Source organism: Ciconia boyciana, chromosome 3 (genome assembly GCF_034638445.1).
Source record: "Ciconia boyciana chromosome 3, ASM3463844v1, whole genome shotgun sequence".
Classification (NCBI taxonomy): domain Eukaryota; kingdom Metazoa; phylum Chordata; class Aves; order Ciconiiformes; family Ciconiidae; genus Ciconia; species Ciconia boyciana.
In genome coordinates, this window is record NC_132936.1 from 122,469,624 (window position 1) to 122,485,913 (window position 16,290).

The 16,290-nt window shown below is 42.2% G+C and overlaps 1 protein-coding gene across 3 annotated transcripts in view; it reads right to left on the reverse strand.

The window, feature by feature from the left end:
- Window positions 1-5,803: 5,803 nt before the first annotated feature.
- PLCB4 (phospholipase C beta 4) overlaps window positions 5,804-16,290 on the reverse strand; it is a 214,694-nt gene continuing 204,207 nt past the window's right edge. For all 3 annotated transcript variants that reach the window (XM_072857452.1, XM_072857453.1, XM_072857451.1), the window contains 5 exons: window positions 13,254-13,355; window positions 11,445-11,502; window positions 10,935-11,021; window positions 8,770-8,806; window positions 5,804-5,957 (listed from right to left, as the gene is read on the reverse strand). In XM_072857452.1, coding sequence (XP_072713553.1) covers window positions 5,869-5,957; window positions 8,770-8,806; window positions 10,935-11,021; window positions 11,445-11,502; window positions 13,254-13,355 — 373 coding nt within the window. In that variant the 3' untranslated portion in view covers window positions 5,804-5,868. The remainder of the gene's footprint in view (window positions 5,958-8,769; window positions 8,807-10,934; window positions 11,022-11,444; window positions 11,503-13,253; window positions 13,356-16,290) is intronic.

Genomic DNA, 16,290 nt, shown 5'->3' on the forward strand with positions numbered 1-16,290 from the left:
AGCGGCCCCGGCCCCGGCTCCGGGCAGGGCAGGGGCTGGGGCCGCACCCCGGGGTGAGCCCTACAGCGGCCCGGGGCACACGGGCTTCGCCGGGGCACGGCACGGCGCGGGGCCGGGTCCCCCTTCCCCCGGGGTCCTGCCACCCGCCCTTCCCTGCCGGTGCCGCGCCGGCGGCTGCTCCCGCGGGCGAGCTGCTGTCCCCGGGCAGCGCCAGCGCCGCCGGAGAGGCAAGCGAACCGCTAAACCGGGCCAGCGGCGGGCTGGAGGAGGGGTTATCTAGTCCAGCGCCGGCTGCTCGCGGAGCATCAGTAATTTCGGTGCAGGCCAACAGCTGCTTTGTGTTTTAATTTAGGAAGAAACGTGCAGCTATTTTTGCGTGGCAAGGTCAGAAGCAAACCCGGCACCCGAGTTCTTAAGATGTCGTGACATAAACCACGCCGTAACAGAAAACATACCACCACGAGGCAAGGGGAGCGGTCCCGGCAGCACCGGGAAGGCGCGTTAACAGCCCGCAGGCCCTGCCCGCGCAGAGCCTTCTTCGCGGGGGATTGCGGGGAGCTGTGCCGGGCGCCGAGGAGAGTTCGGCCCTGCCAGGCTGGAGGGGACGGGGCGCGCCGGCATGGCGGCCCGGCGCTGAGGAGGGAAGGGGCTGGCGGGCGGGGTGAATAAAAGCAGCGTGCACCCCATCCCTGCCGGCTTCTGGGGAGGCGGGCTAGGCTAGGCTAGGCTAGGCTAGGCTAGGCGCTGGCCGGCCTTTGCCCTGCCCGCCCCGGAGCGCGCAGTGCCTGGGCAATCCCCTTCATTCCCTACAGAACCGCCGCCTGCGTTTCCTCTCTCTCAAGCCCGGGGGGGGTGCCAGGGCCCCCCGGCTGGTCGGCAGAGGGGTCCCCGGGGAGGAGTAGGCGTGCTCCCAGCCCGCAGCGCCCGGCTGAGCTGCTGCTTCCCCGTGGGGGTGCGAGGCGGCGGCCGGCGGCACTTCCAGCGGCAGACGGGCCCCGCCGCCCCCCGCCTCGCCCCCCGCGGCTCCGCGGCCTGGCCTTTCCCTTTCGCCGGGCGATGCGACGTTAAAATATTTTTTCCGCCTCTCCTGGGGAGCCGTTACGGTCCTTGGATGCGCTGCCCCGGGACGAAGAGCGCATCCGAGTATTGACGCTTCACAGAAACGCCGGTCCCAGGAGCAGCGGGGAACAGGAGCCTAACCAAGGATATTTTTTTTTTCGTAAAAAGCCAGAAGGACAGCAGCTCTTCGGAGCGTGTGGATTCACTAGCCCTACCTGTGGGCACTTCGCGTGGATTCACTAGCAATTTGCGTTTCTAGTTCAGGAAAAGGAGTCTGGAAGAAACGGTCCGGGGTTTTGCGAAGCAAGGTATTACAAGGTGAGTTTTGCTTGTGGGCAGCTGCCTTTTCTCTGCCAGGGCACACCTGCAGAGAGGGGGTTTCTTGCTGGGAAATAGCTCTTCAAAAATAAAAGCAGATACTGGAGGAACATACTGATTTTTGTAACTATTCTGTTGAAATTCCCTTTCTGCTTGCTGTACATATTAAATATTATATTCTGGCTATTTCCTCTCTCTCCTATTTCATGATAAAGAGTCATTCCTGCCCCCCAAAACAGAGCCAGACCTCTATCAGTCATGATACAGGATTAATCTACGGATAACAGTTTCAGGGGCCTCTATAAAGGAAAAAAAAAAATCTTCTATATGATGCTCTTTCACTGCAATAGACTGTATTTCTACAGTGATTTTAATGCCTGGCTGCCTCAGGTTTTTCACTGATGGCCTCAGTATTTAACTAGCCTCTATTTCCTCCTCTAGCCCCCTATTCAATTTCCAATTTTTTGAGGTTTCTAGGCAGCTTCTAAGCCTCCAAATAAATATATGATCCTGAGCAGCCGCCCCTGCATCCAGCCCATGCAGGGGGGTACCACAGGGAGCAGCTGGGAGAGAGCAGCTGTGTTAGAGATGTGGGCAAGCCTGACCCACGGTCCCGAGCCCCACAGCACAGAACCATGCTCTCCCAGCACCCGCCAGCAGCACAGCACAACAAAAAAGCCTTCAGCTTCAGTGACAATCCTCACTCCTAGCCTGCAGAGCCATGTTTATTCTGCTCTCCGTGGCAAAAAAGGGAAAGGCCTAAGATTTCCTAACCCAAAACACTGACAAAGCAGAAAGGTCTCACCTGAGGAAGCCAGTGCAGCATTAGCTGTGAAATGCTGTGACCAGGGCCAATTTCTGGTCACAGATCAGATCACCTGGAGCCAGCCCTGCAACCTGCCCTTACACCCAGCTGTGGAGACTGCCTGTGTAACTCTGAAGGCTGAATCCCCCTTGCCGCTCCCCAGCTACCAGACCGAGATAACTCTTACCAGCCTCCTTACAGGGACCACGCGGCGCGGTGACAGCGGGGCTGCAGCGCTGGGACCACTGCTAGTGCATCCCTAGGAGCGGGGTTTTCTGGCCAAGCAGCTCTGGGATGTGTCTGCCACTGTTTCACAGGCAGCCCGTGGGCAACGGCATGTGGAGCGTGCAAGGAAATCAGCCCCTGAGGGGTATTTTGGGTCTCTGGCAATGCAGTTTGACTGCACTCAAGTGGGGCAGGGGTTAAACAGCCCCCCCACTTGGAAACAGCCAAGTTAATGACCAACCCCCAAATTACTGGAAGAGAGAGAATAGCGGACTGCCTGTGAGGCCAGGGTGTCATGACCCTCCCCATCGCAGCTGCACCGAATTTATCTGAAGAGATTCAGAGAGGGAGAATCTGCCACTTCCCTCGATGAAATTTCACTGAAGTGGAATCCATCACCCCAGCAGAGAATGACATTTTAAACTGCTTTAACTCAGTATCAATGTTCAAATTGATTAGCCTATTTCATCTCAATGGAAATTCTCACCTCATTACATTAGCGGCCAAACTTCAAATAATTTTTGAATCAAATACTACTTAAACAGTATTTCAAAATACTTAGCTGACAAAATTAATCACTTAATTTCAAATTACTGTCTGTGTTTTATGCTAAATTGTCAATGGATGAAATACATAGCAGTTCTGGGAGCTGAGCCTGGAAGCTGAGGCTACCCAGCTCCACGGTTTCACAGAAGCACATTTTCTCTCTGACTTGATAAATGTCTCGCTCCTGGCTGAGCAGCAAGCACAGACTCAAAAGGAGGCCGCGGACAGTATTTTCTAGCCTTCCAAAACCAGCGTATTCCCTGATGCATAGGATACTTGCCAGGGAATTAAGACAGGCAGGTTTGATTTTCCTCAGAGAGGGACGTGAGCTGAACCCAAGTCCTCCATTTCCAGTTACTTCTTTGACAGGTAGGGCAGTGGTTTCCAGCCAGGTTGTAAGTGAGCCCAAGAAAACTAGTAATGTTCAGTGCTTCACCATCCGGTTCCCTCCATATCTGGTCTGTCATTTGCTTCTCTTAACTGGTTAGAAACCACTGCGGTAGGCAACAAAATAAAATTCCAGCTCGCAGCGCTGTCTCCACCATCTCTGTTTTAGAAGATATTTTTAATTTAAAAACCCCCAAAACTATATTAAAAAATCACTGCCTTTTTTGAGATGCCGGCTCCTGTCCAGCGTGCTCCGAGACGGCCGCTGCTCCCAGCTCCCTCCCTCCAGCACTCGAGAAGAGGACCAGCCAAGCTCAGAGAGCAGGGAGAGCTGCTCCCAGTAGTGCAGGCACACACAACTTGTCTTTATAACATTACAGATCATAAGGAGCTGGAGGTACCTCCGTAGGTTAAGTGGCATCAGAATGGGAATTCTGAATAGGCATCGCCAGTTTGTTTAAATCCTGCCTTGAACACCTGAAGACTTCACTGACCTCTGTCTCAGTTGCATTCTCAAGGTAATGCTGCTATACTGTACTTGGGCGGCTGCATCTCAAGGTAGTGCCGCCACGCTGTACTCGGGTATTTCTGTAGTGCTGCGAGGACCAATGCTGCACAATTCTTCTATCACTTAAAAGAAATAAGACTCTTTTGAATAAATAAGCTGTGATAGAAATATATTTACACTATGCACATTTTTACAGGAAATACAACTTACTAAAAATTTGTAAGTAATAGTACCACCCCCCCCTACAATTCACTACAGTCAAAACTAAAGGTTTTGAGTTTTCAAGGTTTTTATTAGAGAAGTTGAAAGTTTCATCTCGGGACTGACAATAACATAATTATCTCTGTTCATTTATTTTGTTTATAGGAATATGTAGAATTTGTTTGTACAAGCATATACAACAAAGTAATTGGTGCTTAGTACATTGAAATCAGGAATCTGATTTGTTCTAAACTACCAGTTTTCCATGCAGTCATCTTTGAATTGGCAGCATGGACAAATTCCAAGCGGAATGCTTACATGCATTGTTTTGCAATATAACTACAGCAAGCGCTGGAAACATGCAAATTAACACATTAGCAAATTGGTTTTATATCTAATGGACATAAAAAGGTTATTCCTGATATGAAATTCTGAAAATCTGCATAAATACTTCTGTGTAAAATTAAATTAGTTATGTACTTTTCTTTTACTACAAGTATCAAGAATGCCCACGTAATTAATATACACACATATATATAGAGACCTTGTTATGCTAAAAGTCTTTGTAATTAATCAAACAATATTTTGTGCCATACATTTATTCAGTATTTACCAGCTAGTAGAATGACTGTGGTCATATAGTAGGCATTACAGTCTTAGTAGCATTTGTATCACATGCAAACATACTCTTAGCATTTCTGTTTACTAATTTTATCACGTGGCAACATGTATGTGATTTTCTACACTGTTGTGATCCTGAAGTGTATAAATACTTTTTACATTTTCACAGTTACAAACTTTTTGCCAAAAGCCATTTAAACAATCTTTAAGTTACTATGAACTGTAATATCTGGGATCTGCCGCAGCAGGATCAAAATGCAATTTCTATACAAGCAATGTAGGATGTAAACTTTTCTTAAAGTGCCTAAAATGTAATTCCTTAGAGCACTGATCAGTTTTGGCACAAATACACTGTATTTCCCTCATGCTAACCGTTGCAGTAACTTTTACAGGACATCTGTCGGCTTCTTTCAGACATGATAGAGTTGATATGGCACTTGTGAATGACATCATTGGACTGCAGAAATATCCTGTCAAGTTACTGTTACAGTTGATGAATTTGGCCGATGACTTTGTACATATTGTACTTTTGAATATACGCAGTTAACTTTCAACTGCCTGCTGTCTGCTGCCTGAAAAATACTTTGAAATATAATTTAAAATTGCCCAAACTCAGCTCCTTACTATACTGATTATTACGGTGACTTAGCAGAAGATCCAGTTCAGTGGGCTCGATGACATCAGGTGCTGAGCATCTGACGAGTTGCTGCTTGTCGGGATCTGGCAGCATGGGGTTTCTACACAATATATCACACATGAGAACACAAATGGTAAATAACATGACTTGACTACAGTTTTGTTGCCATTTGAGATGATGTTAAAAATATCTGTTGTGTTTCAAGGCTCTGATTGTGTAATTCTGATGCAGGCAAGCTGCCTGTTGAGATACAGAAAGGAACACAGGACTGGGTTTAAAAACTGTCTTCATCTTCTGGTTAGTGTTTTTCTGAACAAAGGAGATTCTTATCATGGAAATCCAACAAAGGAAATTCAGTGCCCAGTGTTAAAAAAGAAATAATGCAAACCGTAAGACTTGACGGTCCGTAGCTACACTTTATATATTTAAAAAAAAACCCAACCCAAACCACCCCCCCGCCCCCCCCCCCAAAAAAAAAGAAAATAAAAAAGCCCACTTTTCAACCTCAGCAACGTTATTTGGAATTTTGCTCTCATTTTAAGGATGCTGTGTTCTCCAACTTCAATTTGCTTGTTGAGGCTTTAGACCACTGTTGCTGGCCTGCGATCCATCTCTGCTTCCAGCTTCACCATCTGCTGCATCTCCTTTGCCTGCAATCCAAAATAACCGCATGAAGCATTGCATTAGACCTTTTGTTCAAAACAAAGCACATGTTTTATATCAGTGTCTGAGTGAAATACAGGCAAAACACACTGAAGATACATGTAATAACATTGTGTTTACCCCCCCAGCGTCATTCTGTTTTCAAAATCAGACGTAATGCTTATGTTTAGAAATTCTTGGAAAATATTTTTGATCCTATTCCAAGACTCATGGGTTGACTTTCTGAAGAAGTATGGTAAAATGCGAAGCTCCAATTTGGGGGAAGAAAACTGGGCAGATGCCGATTCGACTCTTTCTCTGGATAGGAAATGTCTTTGGGAATGTATGCTTCACTGCTGTTGTGTGAGTTCTGTGATGCGTTACTTCCCAAAATGTTTAGAGAGTTCGCCTATGATGTGGACTTATTTCTTTCATAAAGACAATAAATGACAAAAATCCATCAGTGTAACATCTTCCTTGCAGTAGGCAAGATTTTTAAAATAATAATTTAAAAAAAATAATCTCCATCTGGCCTGGAGATCCTTATGATTACAGACGTGGTGTTTTCCACCTCAGGATTACAGTACTGCTATACGCTCCATGGGATTACACACACTGAATCCACCTGAACTGTATCCAAAGGCATCGTGCACAATACAGCAATGAACGTATGCCAAATCTCGCTATAAACTCTGTGTGCCTTGGTCTTTGCAAGGAGCGTTAAAGCACTGTATATAAGTGGTAACTGGCCTGGGAATCCCCTGCTTAGAGAGAGCTTTTTAAATTCCCTTCCTCTCCCTCTCTTTCCCGCTCTCTCTCACAGACGCACACACATGCACACTTACTCCTCCTGTGGCTCAGTTACAGATTAGAAGTTGTGCTTTGGTTTGAAACTCTGCAGTTTAAAGGAACTGGGAGTCACCATCTCTTCATTTTCTCTGAGGACTCTCAATCTGGGAAGTTATTTAAATCCATATCTTAAAGGACTCTGAATAAGTTGACCCAGAGGGCAAGCTGACCCACTTATCTTTACAACCAAGCTCCCAAGGATTAGGACAAGTTTAGGAAGAGGCAAACCAAGCTAATACTTTCTTTGGTGTAACTGCTTTGTGTCCGTCATGCAGGGAAGAACGGTTACTGGACTTGATTTACGTGAACTATGTTCCTCAAAAAGTTGTAAATATTGCTTAGACAGGGAACTTTGCTATATAAGCTCCTACTTAACGAGTCACCTATTCTGGATGTACAAACACATATTTGCGTATGCAAAAATGGGCAGATGTAGATCTAAAGTAATGAGATGCACAGCTACTCATTTTGCAAGGTAAATGTAGGTTTGTGCAGATGTGATATACATGCCTTCTTGAAGAATCTAGCCCTGTACTTTCATGATCATCATCATCTTGGAGAAAAAAGTAATTATGATAATAGCAAAGCAACTGTCATAAATATGATTAAAAATTAATCAACGTTCTCCATTTAAATGAGTTAAAAGCTTGAAAGTAATGAAGAAATAATTTTAACATGAAAATATGGAAACATAATAAATAAATCAATATGTACAACCTCTTCTGAAATGTTGGCTGGATTTTGCCTGTGTGTGAAATGAAATTCCAGATAAAACAAAACCCTGTGTTTGTTTCTTAGTGACTCACACCCTTCACGTTTTAAGCTTGTGACTTAACTACTGGCACATGGTGTCCTATAAATATTCTGCATGCCAATATATGGGGTACGGAATTATTTTAGGGATAACTTGGTTTCAAAGAACACAGTAGCAGAGGACTAGGATGCCCGGTTTTGCTAGTCTGAGGCTGGTTCAGACACTGCATTCTGATGTGAACACACAAGCATGATACTTGAAGACGAGACTTCTGGAAGGCAGTGTTGAAGCTACAGTGATTTCATGAAGTGAGTGGCAGCTAATGGGCTCTGCTTTCAAGATGCTTGCTCTCTAGTGAGATCTAAGACAGGCTAAGAACCATATACAGTAAAAGAATATTTTTTTTCCCTAGCCTAATGAATGTTTTTTGTCCTCATTATATGTCTATAAATAAATGTTGTTAAAGAGGGTGCTGTCAGACTCAGTGGTGCGAGACACAAGTATGGTATCAATTCAAGAAAATAATTCAGATCAGGCAATACTGCACAACTGGATGTTCAAGCCTAATACAACTATTTCCCTTGGTAAAACAAGGGTTAACAGAGATTTCTTGTGAGTAATGATTATTTAGGAAGCCACAGCAGCACAGCCACATGGTAAATATAATTGCCATACCTTGTAATGTGTTGGATTTTGAAGTGAATTTTAAAGCGCTGGAAGCCTCTCTCTTCTTTAGACACTAAAAAGCTATTTCTAGCCATCTGTTCTATATTTTGCTATTCTTATGTGGAATTACTTATTTTATTACCATATTGATATATGTGGATACTCTTTGTCAGCATTAGCAGTTAATCATATGTATGTTAACACTAAAATAGTTTTCTTAGATCAATAGACACTTCTCTCAGACACAGTTTAGAACTTTAAGCGTATCTTTCAGTACCGACAGGTAATGTACAATATAAGTTAATCTCTAAATATTTCCTCTGCGCATCGCTGCTCATATGCATCTGAATTTGGGACGCTAAAGCACAAAATACTGTTAATATTGTGTCAGGCTCAAATATCTGTGTGCAAACAAGATTAACACTGTGTTCACTATGTCAATGGTACTTCCCAATGGTTGCATTTACAAGGAGGGCTCCATAATGATAATGATTTAATTTAGAAGGAAAGCACACTGAAATAATAGTTTGCTTATTATACGTCCATCCTACCTTGTGTTTGAGACACTGCATGACAGGATTTCAAAAGCTGTTTGTACAAAAATAATAATGTCAAAATTGAGTAATACAACAAGAAGCAAATTAAATGAATGAAAACTGAAGTGAAATTGAAAAATTAATGCAAGAAAAACATACATAAAACAAAACAAATTTAAATTCATAACAGTTTGTATTGAAGGCTGTTTCCACCCATAATTCTACTTTTCTACATTGTATATTTGTATGAAAAATTTCTTCTCTTGTTTGATCAGGAAAAAAAATAATCATGCTTTGAAATTCTCATTAAACAAATACCACCTTTATCTTGATCCAGCTAGCTTTCATACATCAATGTGTATAACAACAAAACCAGACCCAGCTGGGGGTTTGCACTGGTGCACTTTTGGGGCTAAAAGGAAGGGGTCAAAACAGCAGGTATGAAAATATATGCTCTGATGGATCAAATTAGAGTGAGTTAAAAAGCTGTTAAAGACTACCCTGGTGGCGGAGGCCACCACATGCCCACACGAATGTGATAACCAGCATGTGAATGATCTTACTCCATTTAATTATTGATGATTTAAGCTGGCTTCATCTCTGCACTGAAATGGCGGATGAGCAAGCTCATGTAGGCTGTTACCATCTCTCAGCAGCGGAAGCTGTAACCCCAGGTGAGGGAAGTATCGAATTGCCGAAAGAGGTGACTCCTTTAATGACTCACGCTTATTTCCCAGCAACCTCCCTCCCTTACACATAACGTGTTTATCGCATTGTGGTTAAAAGCACAACTATAATAATTCTCTCTTGTCCTTAAGTTTTTAAAAAATGGATCCAAATCCCTCTGAAGCCAATGGAAAGAAACCACTGGTAACACCTATCTCTGGATCAAGCCCATTATTTTTTGTCAAGTAGCACAGTTTACAGGGAGTTCTCTGTCATGCTCTCTACAGTGGCTCTACAGATCCGCTGTAGCCCAGTTGCACCCCGAGTGCCTGCCTCCCCTGCCTTTTCATTATGTGCAGATATTGCTCAGGAGCAGACTGACTGACAGATCTATTCATGCTGGATGTTAGAGACAGCGGCTACACAAACCCTGTGAGGGAACAGACTAGGAAGTTTGGGTTGTTGTCCAGAAGGGTGGTGGAGCAATCAGAAGACAGAGCCATGGTGGGGCTCGGTGGTAGCCGCTGCCTGCGATCCTACATGCTGTCACCCCCCTAGAAGTTAACCAGGCTGCAGCTTTTGGGGCTGTAGGACTCTCTCCTGACAGTGGAAATACTTGATTTGCACGTACTCTTCTCTTCCCTCCCGCTCTGCAAGATGGCTTTAATTCATACTATAATGTCTGCCAGAGAGTTCAAGTTCTGAACATTTAATAAACAAAGAAGTAAGTACATAACCCTTGAAAGTAATGGGTATTAAATGCACTCCTCCTCTCTCACCTCACTGAACTGCTGGGTATATTCCCCTTGCAGTTTACATTTTTGTAAGTGCAGTACTGCAAGTCCATGCAGTTATTACAGCTCTGCTGGCTCAACCTTTCAGCAAGGGAACTGCTTAGAACATAGCATTGCTTCTACCAGAAATAAGATTAGAATTTTCCTTTCCTTGCCAAGTAGTTTTTCAATTAAAAAAAAAAAAAGTCTTATAAACTAGCAGAAAATAATAAGGTATTTTAATTAGGAAAGTACAGATAAAACTCCCCATGCTACTATACATCTCTAGAATTCAGTCCAAACCAACTGCCTCTCAGGGTTCAGAGATGCTCTGTGCACGTTTCACCTCTATTTTCCAATCAGCACGAGAAATGCAAGTTCCAAAATGAAGGAAACAGATTTGCTTGAGATACTTTCTGAGAGTAATTAAAATGGATATACTGGGCCTTTTATGACTGTCATATCTAGCTAACAAGTATCAACATGGCTGAGCAGCTGAAAGGACAGACTCTGGCTAAGCAGTCTAGCTTTCACATGCTTATCTGAAACAAATCTGGTTCTGTATCATTATTTAAGTCACCTCACTTCTTCATTTTAACTCCCCAAGTAGGTGAGTGACCACAAACAAGGTCATTTTCCCAAGTTTGGTAATGACTTACATTCAGAAGCATTCTACTCAGCCTGATTCTGGTTACTGTTTTCACTAGCTTGCTTTTCTTTTAAGCCTTTAAAAGAAGATACCTGCTCATTCTGCTTCTCCAAGACTTCTAAATGCTCAAGCTGAACTTTTTTCAACTGATCCATTTCCTTTGACTGCTTCATTGCCAGCTGTAAGCAAGACAAAATAATGGGGGGAAATGTAACACATTATTAACAAGCAAAATAAAAACTTACTTGAAACATACACATATATACACTGGCTTGCCCCATTTGGATGGCACAAAACATCACAGGAGGCCTATTATATCACCCAAGCTTAAGAAGAGCTATTAATATAATAATATATGTATGTTATATATATTACATATATAATATATATGTTACATAAAAGTAGCAAATACACAACGAGTAGTAATTTTGTTAATTTAAAATAGCTTCCTCATATAGATGTTAGATCTTTTACACTACAACTCTGTGGAACAAAGCAAGGACAAACATCTGTTTGTTTACTAGAGCTGGATTCTCAACACAGAGAAATGAAAATGAATATCCAGAAATAGTGCCCAGTGACTTTGTCAAGGTTATAGTTACCCTTTTTCTCTCTTCCAGGAACTTTTTTGTGTTGCTGCTGTTCAGTTCTCTGACTCGCCTAAAAAAATGCAAACGTTGTCCATGAAGACTCATTGGAAAAAAGAAACCCAATAGAGAGAATCACAAACTCATAAAGTATATTTTCGTTTCTGACTATCTGTACCATGTGGGACTAATGGCAAATTGTACACTCCTCTACACTATGCACCTTTACACTTAAAGGTTTCCAAGTACATTGACGGTATGATTGAAGACTTGAAAAAAAAGACCACGACTGTTGTGAATGAAGTTTGCTTTTTCTCTTACTCAAGAGTGGTGGACAGAACTTAAAAAAAAGTTTAATTCATTTGTGCATCCCTTACTGCACTCTGCTCTCAATTTATTTTGGCATATAAAAAGTGCTACATCTCTTAACAGTGGTAATAGAAAAATCATCTGATGATCATAAGTTACAGCTTACCAATGCTGTAAGGTTCTTAAAGCTGTTATTTAAGCAAAAAGGTAAGTATACAATTAATATTTACATAAAATACCTAACTGCAAAGTGTCTCTTCCTAAGATTTCCATCATGAAATATACCAAAAATAGTTCAAAGACTGAATCAGACTAATAGCAAAGCCTGAAAACCAGAACTGCATTCAGACTGCTTTGAAATCTGGGAACAGATTTATCTCAGAGTCATTAACGGAGGTCTTGCATTAACTAAGCATACAGTTACCAAGGGCTTCGGCAACTCGTCTTCCTGATGAGCTAGGAGTCTGTAACACTCAGGGGACTTAGTTCAGAAGGAACAAGTTCAAGCCTTTTGACCAAAAATAGCCCAGTGCCAAGGAGGGAATGTAAGAAAGGAAAGAATGAGCCAGATGGCAAGCCCAAAGTGAAGGGGAAACCCTGAAGGCTTATGAGACATCATCATGTAGACTCTGCTTTTATCTATTTATTTGGAAACTTTTAGGATAAATAGAAGAAACTTAAAATAGCTATAATGCAGATCAATCCTCCAAAAAGTCTCAGTAGCTGGTACTGGCAAGTGTCTCTCTAGTCTCTCAAGTCAATTAAGGCTGTCATCCCCAAACGTGCTGTGAATAACCCACTTTTGGAAGTGCAGCAGTGCCCTTGGTTTGCTGAGCCTGGATGCTGGCCAGGTCTCCAATGCCAGCACGTAACGAGGGAGAGAGCTACAGTTCAGTTCAGGAGTGGAGAAGCAACACGTGTGCTGTTGTGGAGTGCATCTCCTGCTTCTTCACTCCTATGTTCCATCACCCTCTCCGCTGATTATCATCACTTTGAGCACTCCTTCCTTCTGTTCCACCTCTCCTCCATGTTATCAGTAGATAAGGCAGAAAGCCTTTCACTGGCAACACCTCCTCTGTTTTTAGCGATGCTGCCTCTCCAGTTATTCTGACTCCAGCTAGAACCAAACCTCAGACTCCTTTTTCAGGACAGCCCTCATTACGTTTAAAAAGCAACAGCAAAAAAGTATAACGCACTTTAAGTACAATCATTGAAACTCTTACAGATGTGTTTCAATTTAATAGTGTGATTAGACCTACAGCAGTCAGTCATAGCTGATGAGTATAAAGTTAAGAACCTTTTTATTTCCCTGATCAGGGCATTACATTTAGTAAAAGGATAAATACAAGAAAAGCAACATTTTTCCTAAAATGGTCAGCTAAAAATCTATTCAGCACAATCATTAGACATTTTTTCCACACATAAAAGCATGGTTTTAATAGAATTAATCCATGAGTTCACCTGTCAGCCTTTGACAGCATTCTTCCTTCTCAAGAAGGGAGATCTGATACTTACCTCTCTCTTTCAGCTTTATTTTTGATAGACTTGTCTTGGCTTATGGCTTTGCTGTTCTCCATAGATATTTTAGCCTGGTTGGCACGCATTTCCTTGCTTTCCCTAGGCAAAACCAAACAAAGTCATTAATGCCTAAGATGCAAATGTTGTTGAAGTTGGATTCCTGATATTACTCTACACCAGGGTTTAATTTTGTCCTTGAAGCATTAAGGAAGAGGGAAGAACAAACCATATAAAAATTGTCTTCCTTTGGGTAGACTTTACACAATTTGAGCGAGCATTCAGAAATCTCGATTTCTTCCAGAGAATATGATCTGAAAGATCAGTTTAAAGCATTTTTACACTTTGAATGTTATAAAAGGGTATAAAATACTCTCTTTTCTCCCTAGTATACGAGTTGTCCAAGTATGAGCTACTATCAGCCATTTAGAAAATGCAATTTGTCTTTTAAAACTGCCTAAAAAATTTACAAATCCTGCACTCAGAACATGACCGCAATATGAATAGTAATAATATTTGCTAGCTGTGGTATGAGCTGACAGACTTCCTTTTAAGACTTCTATTTCGGGCCTGACAAGAGCCCTGTAGTTTAGACCATGGCCAGACTTGTGTTTGGTTTCTCCTTCTGGCCCTGTGAACCTGGTAGCCTTTTGTGTGAAACAAGATAGCTTTAACAGGAGGGTGGCAATCACCTTCCAGGGGTAACGTCCTGAGAGGTGTGGTTTGACTCAGGAGGTGGAAAACCTCTTCAGTGTTTCAGCCAGTGTAGTAGAAAAACAGAAAATAAGTAAATAAATATCCTGTCATTTTAAAAAGAAAAAGAGATTGTGATTCTTTGTTGCGAGTAACAGTACAGATGCTGACTTTCAGAAATGGCTTATGAACTGTGAGTGAGCAGAAGGCTTTTCGTCACTCTGGGTAAGCCAGCCAAGCTCCAAAAGGCCATCCCTGAAGGCTAGCTCTTGCTTTCTGCCTGCTTAGCATTCCAGCACTTGCAGTTCCTGATCTTAAATGCTTATTTAAACAGGAATTATATAGGGAAATTAGGCAGCGAATAACGGATTGTAAAGTCGCCAGTACTGCATAAGCATCTAAAAGCGTCGCAAGCCAAGGCAGTGCCTTAGTCTATTTTTCTGGACACGATCTTAAGTAGAGCACTAAACAACTACTGTACTTACTAACCCAAAATTCTAAGTATTTTGTATGGACTGAAGAGGAGGGGTGTGGCACATAACAGAGTGCTTAATTTAATGAAATGTTGTCACTGAATCTTTTTTAGCTTTCTTTCATCTCTCATCATTAAGTAGCGTGAGGAAACTTTGTTCCACGGCTTACATTTTCCACAGTTTAAAATTTTTATTCAAGAAATGCAGTGCTTTTTCTTCCTCCCAGAGTTCATAAGGTGAAACATTTCCTGAATACAGATTTAAAAGCAGTGGTATCACAGCAAAAATTAGACTGGATTCTAAAAAATGTTGTGTCGAGAGCACATTTCATTCCAACAGTCCTTTCTCCAAATAAAAGCTTTTATTTTCTATACTGAATTTGACGTAATTTTCAAGCACACTATCTTAAAAGCAGTACTGAAATCATTTATTTTTATTACTGTGTTCAAGGATATGAAAAAAGTTAAGTGTAGGTGTTCAAATTGATTTAGCCTATTTGCATCAGATATAATTTTAGAGTGAAAGAAGTTAAGAGGATTAGAGGACTACTGTGCATCACTGATGATTTCAAAATGAGGCTTTGGCCATGGATAGGGCTGAAAGAGCCAACACATCTATATGCAACTGTTTCTCTATTCTGCAAACTATAATCTAGCTCTGAGTTGCACTGGGTCTTTCTAGCTCTGGTCTTTCTGGGTGTGTTGAGTTTTCACTGCTTGCAAGAAAGAAAAGGTATTATTAACAGAAGAGATGAAAAATCTTATCTTCCTTTTAAAATCACCAAGAAGCACTTGTAGGCACCACTCCTTGTTTCTAAAATAGCACTTCTCAAAGACGGGGCCAAAGTTCTAGTGTCAGTTTGCTGCTCAACCGCCTGGCATGGGGCTTCATGTCGAGTCTCAAGTTCAGCCCGTGCTGCCCCGGCTGGCAGGGCTACGCCACCAGTGGAGAACTGTCCCTGCTCACAAGCGGTGGTGATGCCTGTAGCCAGAGTTAACTGGAAGAAGTAGATATGGCAGGATGGTAAAGAAAAAAGGATTCTGAAAAATGTGGCACATGAACTGCAAGATTTAACTGCTGATTTCCTACTGTATCATACTGACTGCAACTCTGAGATGTATACAAACATGTCTTTTAAAGGGATACTTAACTTTAAGCATGCAAGTCTATCCTTGGAATGTATAAATATATTTAGATGACATTAAAGTGCATTAACATGTTACTTTGTCACCAGTATTGTTTGAATGACTAGAAATCTCTTCTTCTATTAACCCCCCCCCACACACACACACATAATTTTTCTTTCTCATGTTATTTTATCCGCAGCACATAATGCTTGCGAATAACAGCTTCAAGTGCCAAATTTCTGAAATGCTGCAAGCTCACTACATCCAAGCCAGTCAAGCTAACCCAGTCTGGGGTGGCAGGGGGCACAGCACCCCCGGAGTTCAATAAGCTTCAGATTTTTAGTGGTATTTGCTGTCTTCTGCTTTGTTTTTAAATGAGCTCAAAGCACAAACTGTAATTGCTTTTTGTACTGCACAGGGAGGGAAAGTATCTACCCTACAGCAGATAACTACATCACTTTAGATTACTGACCTTTCCTGCTAGCCCTGTGTCCTCTGTTGTGATAGCTAACTCACTGCCTCAGCTCACAGAGAGGGAAGCAGTGAGGACAGCATGCTGAGAGCACGGTCCACCTCGCACGCTGCTCTCAGATAGATCCTTTTTTTCCTATGGTTACCTGAATCATCTCTTGGCTATTACATACACCTATACAGATAAATACATACATATTCTAACACTCAATCTATTCTATAAAAATGTTTACAAATTATTAAGTGTAAAGTCTCTTTGGGGCATTATTATTC